The sequence below is a fragment of the Eutrigla gurnardus genome (genome assembly GCF_963514095.1).
Source record: "Eutrigla gurnardus genome assembly, chromosome: 18".
NCBI classification, from domain to species: domain Eukaryota; kingdom Metazoa; phylum Chordata; class Actinopteri; order Perciformes; family Triglidae; genus Eutrigla; species Eutrigla gurnardus.
In genome coordinates this window covers 3,751,486-3,772,122 of record NC_139929.1, presented here as the reverse complement: position 1 = coordinate 3,772,122, position 20,637 = coordinate 3,751,486, and the positions used below count along the sequence as shown (strand labels likewise).

General features: G+C 42.3%; 1 protein-coding gene across 3 annotated transcripts; it reads left to right on the top strand.

The window, feature by feature from the left end:
* Nucleotides 1-133: 133 nt before the first annotated feature.
* drd3 (dopamine receptor D3) lies at nt 134-16,510 on the top strand. Of its 3 annotated transcripts, XM_084034329.1 has the most exons (9): nt 134-358; nt 1,288-1,817; nt 1,904-2,233; nt 5,764-5,876; nt 7,662-7,798; nt 10,168-10,361; nt 12,197-12,262; nt 13,532-13,907; nt 15,526-16,510. In XM_084034329.1, exons 3-9 carry the CDS (start codon nt 1,946-1,948, stop codon nt 15,720-15,722), a joined length of 1,371 nt encoding a protein of 456 aa, XP_083890455.1. In that variant the 5' UTR covers nt 134-358; nt 1,288-1,817; nt 1,904-1,945; the 3' UTR covers nt 15,723-16,510. The 3 variants fall into 3 exon arrangements, with proteins under 3 accessions (XP_083890455.1, XP_083890456.1, XP_083890454.1); XM_084034330.1 differs by lacking the exon at nt 1,288-1,817 and having other exon boundaries at nt 13,535-13,907; XM_084034328.1 differs by lacking the exon at nt 1,288-1,817.
* The last annotated feature ends 4,127 nt before the right edge of the window (nt 16,511-20,637 follow it).

Genomic DNA, 20,637 nt, shown 5'->3' with positions numbered 1-20,637 from the left:
AAATCAAGCAGCGAAGGGGGAAAATGGTTAATTCTAAAATTAAAACATTTTTCGCAGGGGGGGGGGGGGTTAATACTTGGTCACCATCATTTAAAAAAAAAAAAAAAATTAGTCACAGCCACAGAGCGTTGGAGGAAATGTAGTAAGCGAGTGTTTTTTTCTTCTGTGCGCTCCCCACATTCACATTCGCCTGTGCGCAATGGAACCGAGCGCACCTCCCGCGTCCCCCCTCCTCCCCCCTCCTCCCTCCGCTCGCCTCGCAGTGGTGGGCACGATGACCGGATAACTTTTAAATCTGCACGGATGATGCTTTTCCTCGATGGCATCTGATGAATTCTTTACTGGGAAACGGTAGCAGGTGAGTCTGTTTACTTATTCTGCCTTGGTTATTTAAAAAAAAAACATAATAATAAAAGCATAATTCAACGCCCTTTGGAAGTTTTTTTTGTTGTGGATTTCCTGTTAGTGTCTTAAATGTAATTCGGCTGCGTCTGTTTGCTAATTGTTTAATTGCGCGTGCGCTCTGATAGGTGATTGTATATGGATTGGACTATATTCATGTATTACCGGACTATATTCAACCTCAATCTTTCTCGAAGCAGGGTTGTGGATCCAGATAATGTTCTCGATCACTGGATGTAATTGGATTTTTCGATTACTTGCACGAATTAAGCTTCTTTGGCAACTATAATACATTTGTAATTAGAAAAAACGATTGCCTGAGGCTGCATAACCAAGTGATCCCGGAATGAATGTGCTGTAAATATTGTTGTAATGTTGCCTTTAGGTCTTCCAATAAATGCAGTTATTAAAACCCCCTCCTCCCCCTTCCATTACACGCTGCCTAATGGCTTCAGAGCAGACAGCAACACCGTGTATGTGATGTGAATGTCGGGGTCCACATGAGACCACAGTCCTGCACACAGACAGTGGAATGAAGAGGGAAACTCAATTAGCACTTGATTTACAATATCTTGTATTGCATAACCAATGCAATTCAAAAAAGGTTTTAAGATTTCCATTCCTTGTTACCTGATTTAGCAATAAACTCCCATTAGGAGACTCCAAGGTGATTGGGATGGAGGAGGGTTGTATTTTTTATTTTTTTGTTTGCTTCTTAGATCCTCTTGTGGACAATCAGACGATAGCCTACTGGAGCCACGGAGGCACAGAGTGGAATTATATCTGGGGGAAATCTTTAAAAGCCTCCTGGGTTTGAGCCAAGTCTAAAAATGACTCTATTTCTTGGTGTCTTTCTCTCTATTTCTGTCACAAAGAGAGAGAGAGGGGGGGGGGGGGGGGTGGATCAGTTTGTCTAACATGTAGACACGGGTGTGAGCACCACCACAGCGCTGTATCTGGATCCAGGCCAGACGGGGAGGGTTGGGAAGGAATGAGAGGATGGATGGAGTGCGAGGAGCAGAGTCCGGGACCAGAGCCAGCCCAGAACCTCTCAGGGTGGCAGCACGGACTTATTACCCCTCCCTGATGAGCCAACCTCGCTGACGGTGCTCAAAGGCACGCTGCCAGCCCCTCATTAAAGTATGCCAGCTCTGCTTTGGAGTTACTGTATTCAAGGCACAGAAAGGAAGTGCAGGGTTCATGTGAGGAGCCGGGATAGTCGTGATTTGCTGAGTTGATTGTCTGGATGGTGGAGGAGGCGTCGAGATGTGAGAACATTAAAACACATCTGTCAGTGTATACACCGAGGGATGCAGGGATGATTTTCAACTTTTTATCCATCAGTTCGTCAGACTGTTGCTATGGGAGCAACAACCACGCGGCCTCTGACCTCACTCTAATCTGACTATTGAGATGTGAGGAATGTTCCATCTGGATTTGACAATCCAAAAGCAAAGGGAAGTTGGGTAAACACCAAACCTGTGCTCTTTTCCTCTGGCAGGTCTGTCAAATATCTGGTCTCCCATGTCACCGGGACGTCTCCATGGCGACGTTTAGCAGTGAAGAGCGGGTCTGGAATGAAACGGACCGCCTGGCGTGGGACTCGGAGAGGAACGAGAGCTCGGAGGCGTCGGGGCAGGACGACCGGAACTACTACGCCATGCTGTACTCCCTTCTCATCCTGGCCATCGTGTTTGGGAACGTGCTGGTGTGTCTGGCGGTGCTGAGGGAGCGTTCCCTGCAGACCACCACCAACTACCTGGTGGTCAGCCTGGCGGTCGCCGACCTGCTGGTGGCCTCGCTGGTCATGCCCTGGGCGGTGTACCTGGAGGTGAGGAGGTCGTTATTTACCGACATGTCGGCGTGCAAGGAGGAGTGTCTGTCTGATGTCACCTCATTTTATTTATTACAAAGTGGATGTTAAATAACACCATTTAATGGTGGTTATTGTTACAATATCTTCTTTTTTTTCATGCAGTTGAATTGTCCAGAAGCTGGAACATAAACAATGTATCCCAGTTTTTTCCATCGCTATTTCCAATATCCAAAAATATCTTTTCCATTAGTCACTCCCCAAATTATTCCATCTTCTACGCTTGTTTGCTTACTCATTTCCATGCAATCTTTTATTATTGCAAATATGTTACTGCAATCCTCTCAGGTTTGCAGCATTGTGCATACAGTTTATCATAGTTTAATGTGACAAAGCTGACTGGTTATGGCATGGTGCTAAATTACCAATTTGTAATTGGATGTTTCACTTTCTTCCCTAAACACTTTTCGTTTTAATATAAAATCATGAATAATTTTGTAAAAAATGAGTCGAGCTACCTCACAGTCTTCCCACCTTTCCCCCCCTGGCAACCGCAGAAGTACTGCTCCACTGCTCTACAGCTCTGATGGGAAAGAAGAGTCGGGAAGTGGAGGAAGAGATTTGAATTACAGATGCGTTGCAGGAGAAACAAAAGAAAGGAGCGACGGAGGAAGAGAGAGAGAGGATGAGGGTCATTTGGAGCTTATTATGCAGCGACAAATGTGGGGGCGTTAGGAAGACAGTAATGATGATAAAGGCTGGTTAGTGTGCTTCACCATTCATGTAGATTATGCCTAATTGCTAAAGGACATATTGAATATTATTGCTGATTGGCTGAGTTTCAAATTAACGTAGAAGCAACAGAAAAACATGTTTTTCTGAACCTTTTTATTGGGATTTGCAAATACAGTTGCCTTTTTAACATCATGGAACAAGGATGTGTATTTTTCTCAAGAAGTTTATCAGTTTGGAATATTTGAAAACTTGGACTCAGACCTTGATAAATGCATTTTGAACCATTCATTTCAATCAAACCCTCTGATGCAATCTGCTATTTATAGTTGATTTTCTCAGCCTCCATCCTCGTGGTGCTGTTCAGTAACTCCTACATCCACACTTCAGTAGTACTTTACACATTGATGTACAGCAGAGGGTTGGTGGTTCTGAGTGTTTTTGCTCAAGGGCAGCGGTTTAACCACGAGGTCTTAAAACCATCTGCTTGGAGTCCAGTTATATTTAACAAGCGGCCACCCTGCTGCCCAGAGTTTGCTCACTGTCAGCAGAAAGCACCGTTTCTCACAGCGTGCAGAAGATTCAACGGCAGGTCAACCATAAAAAGAAAGAAGCTGACAAATTAAACACGATTAAAGGGCGATTTAAGGTCGCTGAGACCCTCGCCGGGATTCAGTCATGAGTTTCACTTCCAAGCAGTCATGCTGTACGAGTGTGTGCCAATTTTTTTTCCCACTTTCACGTTCAAAGAGGGAGATTTACAATCCCATAAGGAATAAGATGTTAAAAGATGGTATGAAGGTACAAAATGAATTCATTTGCCTCAATGTAAAAGTCAGTGATATCTTGGATAAGACTTGAAGGAGGAAAACCTCGTCAAAGGCAAAGACTTTCAAGTCTCTTCACCCCGTCAGCTCTAATCTGAAGGATATGGGATTAGCTTGTTGTGACCAGAGGGTTGCTGGTTTGCTTCTGCAGCTGCATCCCGGCAGGAAAAGTGTCTCCACACTGCTTATTATGTGCAAGCCACCTTACCCCTGGATGGTACGGTTGATGTATGTCTTGTGGTTGTATTGGCATCAGCGACTGAGCAATGATTTCCCACAATCCATCCTGAATGATGCCGCTTGGCATCAGCAGCCCCGTATCAGCTCCGTATCCTCCTTCAGGTCAAGATCTAATCAGTTTATCAGGTTTTATTACGGCAGATCTGACAGAAAACATCCGATTAATTGATGCAACATTAATTGATTCATCAGCGGCGCCTCCATTTCCGATCTCCTGTCCCAGCGTCTAAACAACCGCTGCTCCCGCTGTGTCTTTTTTACCGAGACATTTATCAAACTGGACTGCTGTGAAAGTATGGATCAGGTACACTTGGCTCAAACGGGGTCAATGCGAGGTGTCTGCGAGCCCCACTGAGTCACCGTCACCTCCATCAGGCCTTGTGCACCCACTGTTCAATACGTCTTTTTGTGTGAGGCTGTGATTGAGTAAAAACAAGTACTGTGTGTGTGTGTGTGTGTGTGTGTGTGTGTGTGTGTGTGTGTGTATGTGTGTGTGTGTGTGCGTGTGTGTGTGTGTGTGTATGTGTGTGTGTGTGTGCGTGTGTGTGTGTGTGTTAAGAAGATCAAATATCTCTGCAAAGATGAAAACGATGTATATTGGGATACCAGATACCATCTCCCCTATGCTGTGCCCTAATTCCATGCAAACTAATTGTATAATATATATATATATATATATATATTACGAAATGTCTTTTTTGCATTTTTGCAGTTAAAACAGTTGCATACATTATAATCTTGTAGGTTTTTCTGCGTTTCTTCCTGCATTTAATTTAAATTGCTTGCAGATGTGAGAAGCGCCGTTGCTTTGTGCAATGCATTGTGGATCACTATAATGTGTATCAACAGCACGCACTTAGTTAGTATGCACATTAATTTTATTGAGTATGCATGTTTTTGTCACTCCTTCCCAAATAAAATGCTGGTTCCTACATATCCCATAATGCAATTGAATAGCCACATGGTTTGTTGGAGGACGTTATGAGACTGTTTCAGTCACAGTCAAGTAACTAGATTGTTTATGTGTAAAGTCCATTGAAAAGGAAATGGTAATGACTATAAATGGGCGTGCCTTTGGGTTAATACTGGGATTAGTGTTAATGGGTACGTTAGGTTTGGTCATGAATGTTTCCACACTAGTATTATAGATGTAGGTCTGTGAATGTGTGAAACCTGAGAGATTGCTGTCTATTCCCATCTCTGTGCGTGTGTATATTCCCATGTGTGTGCGCCGCCTCTCCGTGTAGGTGGGCGTTTATTCCATTCTTTGGACTCGAGGAGATTCAGGAGTCAGGAGCCTGCATCCCATTTCTCTTTGTCAGAGCAGGACTCTACTGGGGGGGTTAGAGTGTTACTGGTTCAGCTGGGAGGGGTTCAATGTCCTTTGGAAATGGAAACTTTCCTTGAGGGTCCTTAAACATCCATCAATCATGGCGCATCATCACAATCCACATTCACCCCCTCGCAGCTTGTCTGAGAACAAGTGACATAAACATCAAACTCATGCATAAATTAGCCTAATTAATATCCATATTTGCATAAATGCTTAAGTCCAATATATCGAGGTCAATATGGTCGTGGCTTGTTTTTCTTTACCCTTCCTCGTGACGTCGGTGAAACCACCTTCATGTGTGCATTCCCCCTCTTCCTCTTCCTTCCTGTGTGCGTCACCCTTCACGGTGCGGAGGGTTAAACGTAAAAGAAAAGGGAAACGTGTGCGTTGATAATCTGCCTGTCCGTCCTGTGCAGGTGGTCGGCGGCGCCTGGCTTTTCAGCCGGCTCTACTGTAACGTCTTCGTCACACTAGACGTGATGATGTGCACCGCCAGCATCCTCAACCTGTGTGCTATCAGCATCGACAGGTGAGTGTGCAAGCGTGTAAATGTCATCCTTTATGAGATTTCCATATTTCAAGAGGTTGTCCTTTTCTTCACCTCACCTCAAAAATGTTCCCCGGAGAAAGATAATATTTCCCATTCTGTTCATATCCTCCTGATAGATGTCATCCTTTATATCTGTGTGTGAGGGACAGTGATGAGATTATAGTTTTATATTGTTTTTAATGTTCTCGGTTTAAACGCGGGTCCGTTGACATGTGATTGCTGTGCGTTTGTTTGCATTAACGCAGGTGGAGCCGAGCATGAGTTCTAATCTTTAGTGTAAACGTGCATCTTGTGTTTTAATTATTGATTGGCTTGTTTTTCTTCTTGCGTCACAGTTAATATTTAATCGCTCGCTATACGGTCTTTGAACGTACAACCTGCAGGCATCAAGAGTTCAACCGGGCTACGAAGAATGAATAAATGACCACATTTTGGTTTCTTAGGGATGTATTGTGTTAGTTAGTGATACTTTCTTAAAATACTAGTGTTGTCAGGTCAGCAGGCAGGGCCAGGCCAAGCCTTTTGGGGGCCCTCAGCAGGATTTGATTTGGGGCCCCCCTCCCACCACCACGGAGTCACCTTTGCTTTACGATTATTGACACAAATGTCACTCTATAATGTTAGATTATAAATTGTTTTAATACAGTGACAGATGAACCAAAAAATCGTTTTTACTGTACTTACATTTGTCAGGTGGCCAAAAACCAGACAACGAATTAATCACGTTGTATTGTAGCTGCTGGATGTGTAAATAGCAACCATACAACAAAATAAGTGATTCTGCTGCCCCCTGTTGGCCAATGGTTTAGATTACTACAAATGAATTAACACCCCCCCCCAAAAAAAAAACCTTGAAAGGAATCATGACACCCACAATGCAGAAGCCAGAGGGCTTCATGATGGATGAATCTCTAACTTTTTTTCCCCCCATCATGTTGTGTGTCTTTAATTGGACACGATTTCATGCCTGCTGATAGACGAAGTCCCTCGGAGGCCTCTGTGATTGATTGTTTACTTAAAGCGTGGCATTCTGTGTCAATGATAGCGTTCAACACAGCCGCGTTGCCTCGGCGACAGCATTGTTTATTTATACATTTTTAAAGCAATCGCTGCTGTGAGAGCTGGGAGGATTTGTCGCCTCTTAAATGGAGTCGAACCAGACTATTCGGCCTAAAAACACCAAGAAGAAAGATGACCTCGAGATGTAATGTTTGTACAGAAGAGCCTTAATCAATAAATCACGTACACAATTTGGTCTTTTATTCAACCAGACAGCAACGTGGCAGGAGAGAAGGGTATTTTTAGTGTAACGTCGGTGCTTCGGGGTTTCGGCCCTGCGTTTTGCCCAAAGAAGAACCAGTGTAATTAGTCGGATGAGGATAAACAGTGGTGGCAGTTATCTGGCTCTAAACAACATAACATCACATCCATTTTGGGTCGGGGTCCAGCATAATTACCGCTCCTTCTGAGCCTGCTTTGGCTCGGCTCATTATACATTCTTGGTGTACAGTGTGCCGATTAACTCTTAAATCAAAGCTCCACTTGGTTTATTGCTGAATACAAGAAATGCCTGTTATTTTTTTTGCTTGCTCCAGTATATTCAGTCGTCCCTAAAGTCCAATTGTTTTCAGGGGCTTTCAGGTTTCTCACTCTTAATTATTCCCTTTTACTGAATCATATCAGCATTTTTGTCCTCATTCAAATGTCACCACCTATCCCCCTGTGCACACAGCTTTTTGCATGGACTCTAATGTGTGTCTGCAGGTACACGGCCGTGGTGATGCCCGTCCTGTACAACACCACCCAACGCTCCAGGAAGAGAGTTTTCATGATGATTGCCACCGTGTGGGTCCTGGCCTTCACCGTCTCCTGTCCACTGCTGTTTGGTTTCAACACCACAGGTAGACGCATATCAGGGGGACAGCTCGACTTCTGCTGGGTGCAAAGTAGAGCGCAAGGCTCCGTGTTGATACGAGATTCAGGGTCAAAATTCAGTCGGTTTAGGGTCAATGGTGGGACAAGAAATGGGAGTCAAAGGTGAACTCCAATTTTTAGACTCTCACAGGCAATTTACTTGTCACAGGCTTCCCTACTCGGACTTTGAAAATGTTCTATACATGTTTTTTGTGACTATGTTTTGGTTAATGCTGCGAAAATAACCAGCGATGATCAGATGTGAGGGTTCAAATTTTAAATAGAAAGTTTAATTTGCAACCTGGCTCATGAAAGACTGTTCAAGTCACATCATTCAGGCCGAATTTGGAGGAAGAAACTGTGTCTTAATGTCTGAGGACTATTTATCGACACATCTGTCGCAAAATTGCTGCAAAGCTACCATTACTTGAACTTGCATCCAAATAATCTCCAAAAAATTCAGCTAATTTAAAAAGACTTATCGACCATTTGTTTGCATGTGTTTTCACTTGTTAATAAAAATAGAGAGTTTACACTATATCAGGCTATATAGATGCATTGACTACAAGGTAACCAGATTTATTCACTGGTAATAAAATAAAGTGTGGACACTTCCAATTCTCAAAAACTGAGCTTTTTTTCAACGTTCCATTCAAGCAGCTGGACGTTTGGCTTGAAATGCTTATATGATCGCAAAGTTGAGTCTCTCGTTTAGAATCTGAAATAATGTGAGAGAAAATAAACCTTCATGACTATTCATAAAAAAAAAAAAAAGCTATTTTTGCTGTGAGACCTCAAGATGGTGTAGATCGTGTTCTGACTGACGTCACCCTCGTTAAGGTAAGCTGTGCATGCAGGACCTGCTAATAATAGCGTTGTCATAACGCATACAAACCACACGCAAAGCTAATTTCAGCCGATATGTGTTATCTTTGACAAATTGAGTAGCGGTAATTACTTGACCAAATGAATTAACCTTTAAACAAGTCCACCGCAAGTAGAAAAAAATAAAAGAATGACGCATTCAGAGAGAGATAGAATCAAGATTTATTTAAAAAAAGATGGATGATTATAAAAGAACAATTATGATAATTACAGCAAAAACATTCTTAATAATAATGATAATCAGATCAATAAAAGAATATATGAAATAATAGTATTAGTTATAGTAGTAATGATGATAAAAATTATAATAGTAGTAGATGATTATAATCATTTATATTAAAAAACAACAACAATATTAATCAATAATAATAATAATTTAATGGTCATAAAGGACAATATTTAATACAATAAAATTATTTAAAAAAAATAAAAAAAATAATGGATGAGTAAATCGTTTTTATTTCTTTTATTAAATGTATTTATTTTTAATTAATTTGTTTTTCTGGACGTGAACTGTAGCTGAGGGATGTTTTGGGGGATTATTCATGTTCTGCATAACTGAACAACAGCTCGCTCTGGATGTTGATGAGATTGCGTCTTGTGTGATGAAGAATGAACCGCCGAGCAATAACATGGACAGAGAAATGCAACAGATCTCACCAGCAGTTGTTTTAATCTCAATGGCCAGCAGAACCGATGCATGACTGCACACACAATTAAGAGTCAGGCACAATGTAAAGCTCTAACATCAGTCCACCTGCAATCATTTCCAAACAATGGCTGCAGGAATCCCATTTATTGTACACGCAGCCACGCATCAGCGTTGGAAGGAGGAGCCGCCGGGTTCACACGAGGTCCAGCGTCCTTCATCGCCCTTCAAAATGAATAGATTTCTTTTTTTAAAGAGCAGCTCTAATAGACAAATACTGGGCCTCACACAAATATGAATCAAGAGACTGAAGGTGGTTTGGTGTGTGTGGCCAGAAATAGATTGTATCTGTCCGTACTCATTTCCATCTCTGTGTATGGAGGTATGTGGTATTGATCGGGGGAAACATCCAGGGAGAGGCAAATCACTTCGGTTTGTTCATGCTGCTGACATGCAATAAGCATTTCACGGCTGTGGCCTGTGTTGTTTGTTTTGCTTGGGGTTTTTTTTTTTTTTCCAAATTTCAATTTACAGCACTATTAGCTCACTTGATTGATTTAACTCTGGATTTTTTTATCGAAATATCGGTCTACACCCTATTATTATTCTGTCAAATAGGCTCTCATTCGGAATGAATGGCACAATTATTGCCAAAGCCTCCACCCTGCAGTCATTGCCGTATGATTGAGTGTGTATGCAGAATATGAACGAGTCAAAGTCATCGAGGTCACGGAGAGATCAGCGGCGAGGTCACATGTCGGTTGTAAATTTTCGCCTGCTGTCTCTTTTATCATCCTCTTATACACAATGTTTTGTTTACAGATGACCCCTTGGTGTGCTCCATCTCCAACCCCGACTTTGTCATCTACTCCTCGGTGGTTTCCTTCTACCTGCCCTTCATCGTCACCCTGCTGGTCTACATCCGCATCTACGTCTTCCTCAGGATGCGGCGGAAGAGAATCATCTTCGGCCAGGCCAGTGGAAAGGTGCAGCCGGGCTCGACCCCGCCGTCTGTGGTGAGACTGTAGTTATCGTACTTCCTTTGACCGAATGCTTTATCATCCTTTATGATGATTATTAACATTACCACCAGACTAGATGGTTGGTATCATCCATTATTGTTTATTAATGATTTACTAACATTGATGGCTGCAGACTTGATGGTTTATCATCATTTATTTATGATTGTTGACATTTGTGTTACCTTTTGGAACACAGATATAGGACCCGATTGCAGAAAACAGGTGAGGAGGTATAAGATTTAATGATGAAGGCAGGTTACAGGAGAAAATCCACAAGTAGCAGGAACACCAGGAAACAGGCTGGAAATACTTAGACTAAACACACAGAGGGCTAATTGGCAAATGAGACACAGGTGAACAGACAGGTGAGCAGACAGGTGAGCAGACAGGTGAGCAGACAGGTGTGCAGACAGGTGTGCAGACAGGTGAGCAGACAGGTGTGCAGACAGGTGAGCAGACAGGTGAGCAGACAGGTGAGCAGACAGGTGTGCAGACAGGTGAGCAGACAGGTGAGCAGACAGGTGTGCAGACGGGCGAGTCAAGCCACCTGAAACTAAAGGAGAGGTTAGTACAGGCGACGGGAAGTAACAAAATAAAACAGGAAATCAATAACACCAAACACAAGAGACAGAAACTACAAAATAAGAGATTGTGACAATTTCTATTCATATATTGGCACATTTATTGACTTATTGGAAACGTTTGACCTTTTATTAATGACGTAACAACCACAGAGATATTACACAGCCTCATAACTGGTTCCATTACAGTTTTTAGTGTCCGCAAGGCAGTAAAACTGCCAAGTAAAATATGTTTTTCACGCTCATTTTGCACGACTTTCCATGTGTGCAGGTAAAATGGGTCCAGAAGGAAAATGACGAAAGAATCTCCGGAACATTACTTTGCCCTAATAGGAGAGAAAAGCCATTCAATCTTCTATATAACCATCTTGTAGTGCATGGAGGCCGCTCAGATCAACCCCAAGTCAAAGATGAAATGTATATCTTAATTGAAATGGCCTATTGAGCTTAATAAATCAGTAAAAAAATCATTACATGAGGAGGAAAGTTACATTCATGCATCACTGTATCAGCGTTTGAGGGGGAAAAAGAACGAAGGAAGAAAGACACAACTTGAGTGTCGCCAAGAGAGCTACAGTAACAGTGTTTTGTGTTTATTTTAAGAATCAAATCTCCACCAGCTGTCAGTTCTTTAATCACATCAGTATCTGTCCTAGTTACATCTATCATACAAGCGATGGCTTGAAGAACGATGGGTCACGTTCTGTGCATCTGTATCTACTATTTTTAAAAATATGGTGTATTAAAAAAAAGATGCAGTACAGCTCAATCCTGTGACGTGAGCAGCATTGTCATACCGCAGGAGCTTCCCGTTGTAACGTGGTTTCACGCCATCGTTTCCCCTTCACTGCACACTAATTCACAGTCTGTTGTAACAGCGGGTTAGAGAGGATTGGTTGTGGTTTGAGCCCTGGTTTTGGTGATCTCATCTCCTGGAAAAAGTCCTCGGAGGAGATCAGGCCGAGTGAGCTGTAATGGAAACATGTTTCCGATCAACATAATAAGACTCAGTCAACTGAAGGATGTCAATACGAAGTGAGCTTTAATTGAGTTAGGATTCACATCGGTGTCTGGGAGAATCAAAGAGACTGCGGTTTAGGGGTTTAATAAAAAAAAACATCCTCCGAGGTACAGAGAGATGAATTAATGACTTTCCAAGTGAAGAAAAAATCAAATCTGTATCCGTAGATTGTTGGTATAAGATAAGCATTTATCTGGAAAGCATGTTCTCTCCCTCTCAACCCCTAGGAGACCTGTCTGCAAGAGGAGACTCCCAAGGCAAAGCAAGACCTGTCGCCTATAAGGATTAAAGTGGTAGGTGCTATTTTAGACATGCAACACAAACGTCACATTCTTGAATTGTTTTTTTTTGTTGTTTTTTTTAGTTTGACGCGTGACTTACTCTCATATCGCCTGTTGTCGTATTGTGACAAGTTTTTTTTTCCGTTCTGCCTGAGGAGGAGCTCAGATTTGTGATTGTGAAGCGTGGCTTGTTGCCTTTTTCGTCACCTGGTCACACGTCAGCAGTAAAAATGTGTAGGTGACGCACTGCAGCACCTGCATAACACACAGACGGCTCAAAGGCGGGAGGTAATAACGATCCGTAATTTTCCCCTGAGGGAAAAATGTGTGATGAGTAAGAGAAGACGTTTCTGGCTATTCTCTTTACACTTTACAATTAAATCTTTAACGACGCTCCATTTTGCTCTGAGGGGGAAACGCCTCATTGGAGTTGCTGAATTTTTTGTGTTTTGCAAAGTTTTTTTTGCTGGTACAAGGCTGTAAAAACTTAAATATTGTTCTTGCAGATGCATGCTGAATGTTAACTGAGCTGAGTTAACTTCACACTTTATTGATTCGCTGGAGAAGAGGCTTTTATTTCCCACTTGACATCTAGGCAGGATAAGATGAACGTTATTAATGCAATAGATATACAAGCGTAGGAGAATAAAGAAGGCAGAGCAATGAACTGTGCTAAGGGCTGGTAATCTTTAAGAAAAAACTGATTTTTGTTATATTTGTTCATATTCTCGTTAGAAACCACAGTCAATTAATTAAACGCTTTTAGAGCTAATGAGCTACTTTGATTGAGAAGAGTTTGCAACACTGGCCTGGATTTTTTGGTTGGGAAACTTACTCTTTGCTGGTTTCTCAAGATTACCAACCCTAAATTTAAAATGTTATTGTTATTTATTTTTGGCAATTAAAGGCAGCAGAATAAGCTGAAAATACAAAATTGACATATTATCACCTTTTTAAGTTGTAAGCAAACAATATTTTATTTTGACCCATGTATTTTTTACAATATTGAGTCCTTTTATCTCTATTTTGTCCATCACCAACCCTCCATATATCCAGCTCAACCATCGTGTTGAATAGTTGGGTGATAATTCTGCATGATATATTGTTAATATATAAGAAACATATGAATTAGTGCCACGTTAATGACTTAACATACCATAAAAATATGGTAATATGATAACCATACCATGATATGATACATGTGATTGAATATGTGTGCTGATTGTGCAGCATCTCTTAATCATGTGTCATTTGTCATTTCTTGATCACATCGTTTGTCAGCAGAGCGTAGAGCCTTCAGTCCCTTCCAAGCCCAATCTGTTGTCGGGATGCCTGTGGCGCAAACGGCCAAAGACGGGACCGGTGGAGAGCTACGCGGTGCCCCCGGTGGACACGCACAACTGCTGTAGCATCAGCCACGCCTCCTGCGGTCGCACCGAGCTGGACCTGGAGCAGGAGCCAGGGGACGAGGAGGCGGAGGAGAAGAACCAGAACGAACGGCTTGCTGTCAGGATGAGCTGCGAGGTGAAGGATCTGTCCAACGGACGAACGCACACTTCGCTGCGATCGATGGCTCATTCCCAGATCAGTAATCCACGATTCAGGAGCATGCACGCACGGGAGAAAAAGGCCACTCAGATGCTGGCCATTGTGCTCGGTGAGTGGAGATTTACTTAAGTCGGATAAAAAATGATATTTTCCCACACAACAAAGCTGCATTGTGAATTACATTTCAAGGGATTTGTTGATTACATCACAGAAATCCATATAGGGAGGATGCTGGGTCCAAAAACACAAGACTTTCACCCAGGAGACTGTTGTTCATGTCCCGTGTAAACCAAGCCAAATGTTTTTTACTAAACCTAACCAAGTAGTTCTGTTGCCAAGACCCAACTATGCAGTTTATGTTGTTTACCACTGCGACCATTCTGTCTGGTAGAAAATAGGTTTCCGTGGAAACGTAATTGGCCGTGCAGTTTTAGTTGCATGGGAACATAATCTTGTACCAGACGTGTTTGAGCTGAGGGAGTGAAAATGTAAATGTCATGGTAACACTTTATGCAGGCAGTTTTATGGATAAATGCTTATTCCGCTTCCACCCGCTTAACATTTTCCTGATGGCTCTTTTCTGCCATATGTATCGAGTCACCTGTCTCTCGCCTCCAGCACACTTTCTCACTCGGTGTCCCTTTGCTGCACTTTTTGCAGAGCCATGAAATCAAATGTCATAAATGTCTGGCTGGCTTCGGGTCTTAGCTCCTGACACTTAGCTTCCACACGCTCCAATTATCCGCCAGGTTGCTAAAACCCTGGTCCACTTAGCTCTGGCGCAGTATAGATCTCACGCCTCAAAAATATGTAATCAGAGGTGTTTCCAGCCAACTGACCACTGTGTGCTCTGACCCCCACCAATTAAAGTGCATGAATTTAATGTGTTTAAGGTCGTAGCTCTTTGCATGTGATTACCACACAAAGTGCAGGTTAATTGGGAACCAAATGTGTTTTTGCGAACTCAAGCTTTTAAATTCTAGCACGAGTTCAACGCCCGCAGCAGATTTACCCCTAGAAATAAGTGGTAACTTTTTAAATATACTTTGATTTTATACAAAAGTAAACAGAAATGTATCAGCAGTTCTTAGCTTGCACACAAAAAACTCTCAAGTTTAACATGTAATTCCACATCGGAATTTATGTAGTTCGCTAACAATTAAATTTGTTATTGTGCATTATTGGCTAACTGAGCTGTCACGCTGTTACAGTCGTTAGCTGAGCATGGTGATATTTGCACTTACTCTAATCTCTGATATAGTAGCAGTATATTTTTTCTTATGTCACCTGTAACCCCCAAAATTAACATATTTAGCCGATGCACATGAATTATCATAAAGTATTAGCTAACTTTGGAAGTAACACTTGGTTACTGTTGCTAGTAAGCTTGTTAGCCGAGCACGCTAACGTTTGCAGCTGTGGAAGTAACCCACGGTTACTGAAGGTAGGAAGTTAGTTAGCTGGGCATGGTGATATTTTAAAATACTATATGTTTTCTTATATTACCTTTAACCCCCCCAAAAATGTACACATTTAGCCAATGCACATTAATTATCACACAATGTTAGCTAACTTTGGAAGTAATGCTTGGTTACTGTTGCTAGTAAGCTAGTTCGTCGAACATGCTAACGTTTGCAGCTTGTGTTCCAGCGGACAAATGCTCATGTTTTTTTTTTTTGTGGTTTCATCCTCTCTCTCGGTGCCTCCTGGCTCTCTGGCTGCTCCAGGGGTGTTCCTCATCTGCTGGCTGCCTTTCTTTGTGACTCACATCCTGAACACCCACTGCAGGACTTGCTACATTCCTCCCGGGCTTTACAGCGCGTTCACCTGGCTGGGTTACGTCAACAGCGCCCTCAACCCCATTATCTACACCACCTTCAACATCGAGTTCAGACGGGCCTTCATCAAGATCCTCAGCTGCTGAGGAAGGGACAGCGCTCCAGGGAAATGCAAAATGGGAAAATACAGTGCTACAACTAGTAGCGAGGCACGTTTGGTGAATGCGGACGACAGATGTACGCCGGTCGCGGTTCAGATGATCAAACCCGTCCCATGGGAGATACGCGGTAGCAGCAAGACGCTCTGGTATGCAATAAATACAAACAAAAGAGGACGTTTTTGCATCGAAACAGACCTTTTTTTCTGGAACTCCACTTCAACAGTATTACCCCTGGATGAGGCTCACATGCACACAGTCTTATTGATAGCATGAGGGGCGGACCTTCTTGTGGATATGTCTTGTACAGTAACTCTGGACTTTCAGTTTGGAAGCTTTTTGGACCCGAGATGAAGCTTTGAGGCCGATAAATTGATGGAAGTAGCCCACTACGGATTAAACCGATGTTCCTCACCTCTCCCATTCAGCGTCATCACCATCAGTGTCTCTCCAGTGCATGCACACATCAAGTTTAAAGGGGCGTTCTTAAATTCGTGCTGGAAGGATTTGTATTGGTCCCTGCCAAGACTCATCTTAGACGATTGTCATATATATTGATGTGGAAGCATTGTGCTCGATGTGGATTTACTAGAATTACAAAGAAATGTGATGATTTTTATGTAATGCACAGTGTTTTTCTTTTTTTTTTTTTAAAGCAACTGTGCTGTTCTGATGGTCTTTATGAAAGCAGGAGATTTGTGAGTTGAAATCAAGCAGGATTGTAAACGGTGTGGTTGGGCAGCTATTATACTGCAGTGTGTTGTAAATAAAAGAAATGCTGAAATGTTGTCCAGGAGTATTACGCCGCTCATGTACGGATTTGTAGGTCTCTTGAGTCTTAATCTTGCTGATGACGGAAGACGCTTCAGATGCTGGTTTCTGGCAAGGAACGCTACAGGAACGCAGAGTGAACAGTATATCGGGAGATTTAGAGAAGGGTATAGGAACAGCATGATGGTGGAGAGGAGTGGGAAGGAGTAAAACCTAAAAGATGAGAATTTAATTGAAAGAAAGAAGAAGAAGAATCAGGAAGGATGATGGATCAAGGAGACCTGCAGAAGAGACGGAAAGGAGAATCAGCCTTAATCTGAAGCTCTCTCATTTCCCTCAGTGGCTTTGACACCTGCTCCCTTGATGCCATGGCGTCGACTCGGCCTCGTTCCACTGAGACTTATGATGATGAAGCACCAGGTGTGTGTGTGTGCATGTGCATGACTATTTATGAGTGTACACCACGATGTGAGAGGAACCTCCAGTTTGTGATAATCATGCCGCTGGTAAGCCATAGTGCTAATTTAAGTTATCCACCTCTGTGGATATGCAGCTGAAATCAATCCAGAAGGCTTAACGGTGTATTTGGATCATAAACAAACAAGGTTGAGGCTCCATGGCGGTTGCCTTTCCTGTTCTTTAATTTAATTTGAAACATGAATACATTTAATTAAGGATGCATTAGGGTGTAAATAGTGCACAGCTGTGCTCTTGTGCCTCTAGATTACATCCGGTCGTTCAGAGACAATAATAATAAACCTCTCACTGTAAACGAACCGCACATGAGCCCAAATCCCCCCAAAGGCTGGGAGCTGCTCTACGGATCCGCAGACGCTTAAATCTTCATTACATCCATTTAGATGAAGCAGCGCCGTGTATTACACATACTCGTGTTGTTGCTTTGTATCTTCATGAAAAGTAAAGTATTTACATGTTTGTCCTGAGATGCTTTCGAGAGGTTGCAGGGTCATTAAAATCGAGTTCATGCCTTTGGGAGTCGGTGCTCATTCAATTTCATGGCAATCAACCAGCTTATTATTATTGAAAGTCATTTTGTGAGCTAACATTTTATTTTGAAGGTGATGCAAGCGCATGGAGAGTTTGTTGAGTGTCTTAAATGACGCGCCTTGTTCACCTTGTTCACCTTGTTCACCTTGTTCTTTGCCTCAACCAAAGACGCCGCAAATGTAGTAATTTAATTCCCCAAAAATATGCACAGACGCCGCATTGCCGTCTGGATCGTAAGTCAACCACCTGGCGAGACTGTAAACAAAGCTGCAAAGTGATCTAACAAAACAATTAATAACACATTTCAAATGGGGTTTCACGGTCAATCAGCAACATCTGCAACAAAATATGAGAAAGAGATGCTTGTTAGATGTTTTCTTTATAAAGCTTTGGTCGTGACCAAGAGCAAAACAAAATAGTCGTCTAATCATTATGCTTAGTTTATATGTGATGAAAAATAAATATTTTGTTGCAGATGGTGCTGATTGATCATGAAACCCAATTTGAAATGTGTTATTTGTTGCTAATTGTTTTGTTAGATCACCATGGTGGCTGTGGTTGACTGTGACATCACTATTTTGGTGTAAGCGCCATCTGTGGGCCGACTTTGACTACGTTTCTTCAGTTCTTTTTTCAGTCAATGGTTCAACTACGGTGGGGCTAACTCATACGACGGTGGGGCTCAAATCAATGTCAGAATTTCAATGTGAATATATAACAACACCCAGTGGCGCTGCCAGCCGGAATCCAGTACGCACTGGGAGGACTTTTTTTGAAGGTGGAAAAAAGAGGACGATCGCGCGTGTGTGCGCAATTACGCATAGCGTGTGTTGGCCCCTCTCCACTACACAATACAGCTCGGCTCTAGTCTCGTCACCTCTCTGCTGCTGAGCACTGTGGGCCGAGCCAATGCATGTCTCTCTCCCCGGGCCGGCAGAGTTATCATACCGTACTGTGCGTGCGTGTCCAAGCGTGTGTGTGCGTGCGTGGAGTGCTCACAAGCGTGCGCTTGTGTTTAGGTCGGGGATGGAGGGCACAAAAAACTATTTGCACCGGGGCCTATCACCATGATATACACTACTGATTTCACTGATACTGAAAACATTAGATTTTGTCTTAAAAAAGTATTTTTCCATTTGTTGTTGTATTTGCCGTTTCTGTGCGTACATTGAAATTGAATCCTGGCGGCGGCGCTGACAACACCCTCCCGCAGCTATAATCACGCACACAGTGAGAGAGAGAGACAGAGACAGCGAAACGTGAATAGTTCCGTTAACAGCCGGGACCCGAGTGGTCATCTTCCCCTGCAGGTGTCAACGGTGCGTCCGTAGTTTTATCCAACACGCCCGCCAACGCCATCTGTTGTTCCGTCCGACGACGTTTAAAAACAAATGTATGATCAATTTTGACCAGCTTACTAACGTTAACTTAACGTGAGTGACTATAAGCCGCTAACGCGAACTGCTAGAGCCAGGTAGCTTACAAACTAGTAGCCTGCTGTCTCTGTGTCGAGCATACACTAAAAGCGGGCTCACATGAGTGACGTTTACGTACGGACAGTACAGTCTGTAAATGAACCCAGATCAGTGACAGTTGTCATCGCAGCTGCCTGAATGCCGTTACGACGTGACGTGGTGCTGCTGTTGAACTCCGCACTTTTCACATGGGAGAGAGAGGGGGATGTGACATGTATCAAAGGATCTCCAGCCGGGATTCGAACATGAGGCTGCTGCATATATGCAGACATGGGTAAATGGCATGCACCCTAACCACTCAACCACCTGCCTGCCATGAATAAGCCTTTTTATAACTATTTTGCACTCACTACACTCAGATTTTGATTGACACGCGATATAGAAGCATATGTTAGGACTTTTACATCATTTTTACAACATTTTATGAATTTTGTCGATTTTTCACTTTTTTTCCGACATGCTATAGTATGACTTTTTTTTTCCCTGAAAAAGTTGATCATGGCTTTTTATGGCTGTTTTGGACTCACTACACTGAGACTAGGTGCGTCAAGCGATATGAGCGATTTGAATGCCTTTTTAACAATTTTAAATATTTTTTTATGAATATATCCTGACTGACTTTTTCGTGAATTTTCGACGTGCTATAGTATGACTTTTTTGGGGGGGGGGGGGGAATATGACTAAGCCTTTTTATAACTATTTTGCACTCACTACACTCAGATTTTGATTGACACGCGATATAGAAGCATATGTTAGGACTTTTACATCATTTTTACAACATTTTATGAATTTTGTCGATTTTTCACTTTTTTTTCGACATGCTATAGTATGACTTTTTTTTTTCCTGAAAAAATTGATCATGGCTTTTTATGGCTGTTTTGGACTCACTACACTGAAACTTGGTGCATCAAGCGATATGAGCGATTTTTATGACTCTTTAACAATTTTAAATATTTTTTTATGAATATATCCTGACTGACTTTTTCGGGAATTTTCGACATGCTATAGCATGACCTTTTTTTAACAATATGATCAAGGCTTTTTTTTTTAGAGATTATTTTCTTGCATAGACACCTTTGTATTTAGCGGTGGATAGAGAGGAAACATGGGAGAGAGAGGGGGATGTGACATGTATCAAAGGATCTCCAGCCGGGATTCGAACCTGAGGCTGCTGCATATATGCAGACATGGGTAAATGGCATGCACTCTAACCACTCAACCACCTGCCTGCCATGACTTTTTATGACTGTTTTGGACTCACTACACTCAGATTTTTATTGACACGCGATATAGAAGCATATGTTAGGACTTTTACATCATTTTTACAACATTTTATGAATTTTGTCGATTTTTCACTTTTTTTTCGACATGCTATAGTATGACTTTTTTTTTCCCTGAAAAAGTTGACCATGGCTTTTTATGGCTGTTTTGGACTCACTACACTGAGACTAGGCACGTCAAGCGAGATGAGCGATTTTTATGACTCTTTAACAATTTTAAATATTTTTTTATGAATATATCCTGACTGACTTTTTCGTGAATTTTCGACGTGCTATAGTATGACTTTTTTGGGGGGGGGGGGGGGGAATATGACTAAGCCTTTTTATGACTGTTTTGGACTCACTACACTCAGATTTTGATTGACAAGC